The 4,441-nt window shown below is 34.4% G+C and overlaps 1 protein-coding gene across 1 annotated transcript; it reads right to left on the bottom strand.

Moving 5' to 3' along the window:
* Nucleotides 1–1,959: 1,959 nt before the first annotated feature.
* On the bottom strand, nt 1,960–4,165 carry LOC113341426. The gene is made up of 5 exons (XM_026586304.1): nt 4,152–4,165; nt 3,985–4,048; nt 3,779–3,868; nt 2,820–3,276; nt 1,960–2,211 (listed from the first exon to the last, which is right to left on the bottom strand). Exons 1-5 carry the CDS (start codon nt 4,163–4,165, stop codon nt 2,018–2,020), a joined length of 819 nt encoding a protein of 272 aa, XP_026442089.1. The 3' UTR covers nt 1,960–2,017.
* Nucleotides 4,166–4,441: the final 276 nt, after the last annotated feature.

The raw sequence follows: 4,441 nt of genomic DNA, 5'->3' as shown, positions 1-4,441 counted from the left end.
TGTTTTCCTTTGGTATCTCTGCTGCCGTGAATGTGATTTTCTGCTTTTCCAAATCCTTCAATGGTGATATCTTTTCCACTGTCATAATTTTCTTCCTTTCAAAATCTCTTTTGTTTATCTTCCTTTGATATTTTCACGGAACTCACCAATAATTGTTCTTGTTATTAAGCTACACTCCAATCTTCTACTGCCTCTTTTCTCTTTGATTAGCTTAGCCATTGCTGGTGTGTTGATCTTTTTCATCTCAAACTTTTCTAAACCACCACAATAATCTTCAAACTTGCTTTCAAACAATATTCATCAACAGGTTCCAATATGTTTCTAGCGCCAATATGTAATTGCAGGTTTTCCTACAATTACACCCTAGTAAGAATTCACAAATAGATCACCCAAAACTTAAGAACAATCACAAGAATGTTATTAATTTCTATCATAGAGTTACAAAGATGATAAAGAAAACTCTAAGAAAGGGAATCACTCTATACTTTCTCTCTCCTATTTGCTTTCTCACTACTCCAAAAAGATCTCTCCTTACACGAGACTACATGGCCCCTTATATAGTGATTTACATAGTGGATGACAACTAGATTAGCCCTTATTTTCAGATCTGGCTTGCGTCATTCTCGCAAGATTACAAGGGTCTTCTTCGCACGTGCTCTTTAATTTCGCAGGACTTTCACGCTTTCCTCGTGATAAAGCTAATGTCATCTATTACGTCATTCTTCAAATGGTCTGCGATGGTCTTCGCACACATTTGTAGGTTACAATTTCGCTGAGACATTACTGTTGCGAGATTCTGTTCCTACAACATCTTTATTGTCTAAGTTACATATTACTCTTACGAAGACTATTACTCTCCATTCTGATAATACAAGTGCTATATACTTATCTGCAAATCATATTTCTCATTCCAGGGACAAACATATAAAAATCCATTATCATGTTGTGAGGGAGTGGATTGAATAAGGATTTCTAAATGTTCAACATGTTTCTTCAGAGAACTAGTTAGCAGATTTATTCACAAAGGGACTCCGTGCTCCTTTCTTTACTTCTCCGTTACATCAATTACTGGGACTTCCTTCTTCAGCAAGTACTTCAAATACTACTTCAAAAGGTTCTTCTACAGATTCACATATACTTCCTGTTGTTGTTGATCTTGCCATAATTCAATTTGAATAGTTTTTCTTTATTCTTTTATGGTGTTCTCCTATGTCTGAGTTGAGTTACTTTGATGATTGTTACGTAATCTTTCTTATAGCAGTTCAAACTGTTCTCTACTATCAATTTGAGTCTGTTTAGGAAATTTTCTATGTTGTATTAAAAGTGTTGTCTGACTCAGAAAGGTCTACAACAATTCTTTTCACTTGTAATGACTCTTTTGGTTCATATCAATTCAATTCTATGTTCTTTACTTACTCTTTTGGTTCATATCAATTCAATTCTCTGTTCTTTACTTCTCTTTAATCTTTAATCAAAATATAGATTTCTCATCGACTTTGTGTAATCTTCACATTAGCATGAAAGAATGATGCTAATTTCATTGTCTTTTTGACTCTATCTCCATTTTCAGCTTTAGGAAATCAGGTGTTCCAGTTAAAGTAAAACGGCATTCAGTAATACTCTCATCAATCTCTTAATCTGGAATACAGGCTGAAGGATCCTCACCTCTCTTACCACAATAAGGTAAACTAAATAAATCGAAGTTCTAGATCTTGAAAAAACAAAATATGAAGATAAAACTGTAGAAATTGGATTTAAGATAGGTAAATCCACCGTCAGAAACAAAAATAAACATAATTCATCAGATATTACCTAAATAATCACCAAAAAAAAATGAGAGAGAGAAAGAAATCGATCTCAGAATCAAAAATGTTTTTGATTTTGTCTCAATTCAACCAAAATTCCTAAGTCAATTTAACTACAAAATGATATTGCATAATACATAACTGTCACCCCAATCACAAATTTAGTCGGAACATTTAAAGTTTCTTTCTCCACTTCAGCAATAAGAATAAGATTAGAATTTATGGACCTTATGGGGCTTTATGCGCTTGTAAACCTTTAGCCACTGCTTCCTTTCATGTCGCCTCTTTTTACTTTCATGTCGCTTCTGTAGTCTCTGTCTGTATTTGTAATATTTCAAAATTTCTTTGAGATCCTCTTGCTTCTCCTCATACATCTCTGTCACACCATCTGTTGTGAGAAGCACAACTGTATAAACCAAAACAGGAAAATCTTTCAAATTAATAATTCATCGGAAAATCTTTCAACTGTATAGAAAATAAAAGAACATCAAAATAAAAATCATTCAAGTCAGGGTACATGGATTTGGAGGAGTATTTTATATCCAGTTTTTCTTTTCACTATAATTTCCTTTACACTGTTGCCTTACTCTGTATGCTTCTAAATCTAATGATGGTCCAGGTAAAACTAAAAGAGAAAGAAGCAGAGCTGGTGGAAAGTAAAAGGCTTGTTGCTGAATAGCAAGGCACCATAACTAGGCTGGAACATGACTTGGCAAACAGCAGATCTGAACTAAATGAAAAGGAGACGACAACTAATGATTGAGGTACTCACAATCTACTCCCCTCAACTACATATCATAAAACTATTATGTTGGGTTGTTTGTTGGTCTCTTCATAGAAATTTTATAACCTGAGTTTCTCATGCAGGCCAAACTTAGTATGGAAATTGATAAGCAGAAATTGGAACACAACAAATTGTTAAGAAACACTACATCTGGAAATGCAGGCAATGCTAAATCAATTTATACTTCTAATAAATATGTAAGATAAGAAAAACCATAAAAGGAACCATACCTCTTATTACTCCTCCACTATGTGGATCTTTCTTACAAGCATAGCGCAATGCTTTTAACAGAATCATCCCATGAAGTTCTTCATCCAATCCCGTACTGATTTTGCTTAAATGCTTTTTGAGCTTTTCTTTGGCGAAACGCGCTCCCGAACCATGGCAGTTAAAAGTCCTTACAGTTCGGCATCTTGAGGCACGATTATGTGTAGTGGGATCAACAACCTTATCTGTACCTGAATCAACAATCTCTTTAATAGTAACAACCCCTTTAGTATTTCTACCAGCAAAGACAACTGTAGGGTTGGCCACATTATAGGAAGCAAAGGTAAGCCCACAGTTTTGTTTTTTTATGTCAAATCCATTTATAGGTTGCCAGTCAGGAGTAAGTTTATATTCCTCATTTCTGTATTCAGATGCTGCTTGTGCTGCACATTGTCTAGGAGTAAGGTTTTCACCCTGAACCTGTTACCAAAAAGAAAAAAAACAAAGTTAAATCCCTAAAGCTTTGCTCAAATGACTGTAACATAGATTCTAAAGGTTGTGTGAATAACAATGACCATGCGCCTCATGCCTAAATCCTAAAGTAGTTGATGTAATAGTTGACTCTTACTTTCCCATACATAATATCCTCAATCAATATTCACCGAAATGCTTCCATAATAATTTCAGTACATTTTTCAGGTTTGCAAGTTTTAATTGAATTTCAAATTCAATACTTATAAACACTAAATTTCTGAAACAATATTGCATTACAACACTAATTAAGGCTAAATATAACATTATGAAGTTGGATATATAGATTTCCCATGTATGCCAATAGGCTAAATTTCTTTCGTTCAAATGTCATGTGGGTGAATAGTGGGCAGTTCATGACGATGAAAAAAATTTCATCAGATTCATATACCGAAAAGATAAAAAAAATTAGGAAATTAAAAATAAAAATAAATAACAAATGGGTACTCACCATATCCGTTAATTTCTCGATAATGGGAATCGACCAACCAGTGCACCCAGATCTGGCTGCATATAAATGATCTCCGATTGGAACGGCCTTCTGAGTGGTTGTGCAACAAGGTCCAGGTTGTACTCCCGATTCTTGATTTCTCTTTTCTTCTTCTTTACTAATTAGTAAACTTGAAAATCCATCTGTAGCTATATATATGTTCCAACAGTATTCTTCAGAACACCAATTGTAGTTCCAGAATAAAGTCCAGGAAATTCAGCCTCATTCAATCTACAAGAAATAGAGTATAAGAAAGAACTGCAATGAACATCTAACCCATCAACAAGAGATAGTAGTTAACTAGACAAGGAATATCTATATGAATCATACATACCTTTCACTTGCCATTCTTCAGACAGACTTTGGAGGAGAGGAGAAAATAGAATAACAGTTTAGTTGTATTGTGCAAGATTTGGTTTCCTTGAAGCGGCTGCGAATGAATGGAACCCTAGAAATTAGTATCTTATGTATGATTGACCGTATTTGATGACCAACATATCTTTTCATAAACGGCTATGATTGCGTGTGTTAGATACACGTGGGGCGGTGGAGGTTAATTTTAAAGGGTAAAATAGACGTGGGTATGCAATAAAGTTGTCAGATTAGTTGCCAATATATTGAAGA

Source organism: Papaver somniferum, unplaced genomic scaffold, assembly GCF_003573695.1.
Source record: "Papaver somniferum cultivar HN1 unplaced genomic scaffold, ASM357369v1 unplaced-scaffold_29, whole genome shotgun sequence".
Classification (NCBI taxonomy): domain Eukaryota; kingdom Viridiplantae; phylum Streptophyta; class Magnoliopsida; order Ranunculales; family Papaveraceae; genus Papaver; species Papaver somniferum.
The sequence above is the reverse complement of the archived record's forward strand: the minus strand, read 5'-3'. Positions and strand labels throughout refer to the sequence as shown.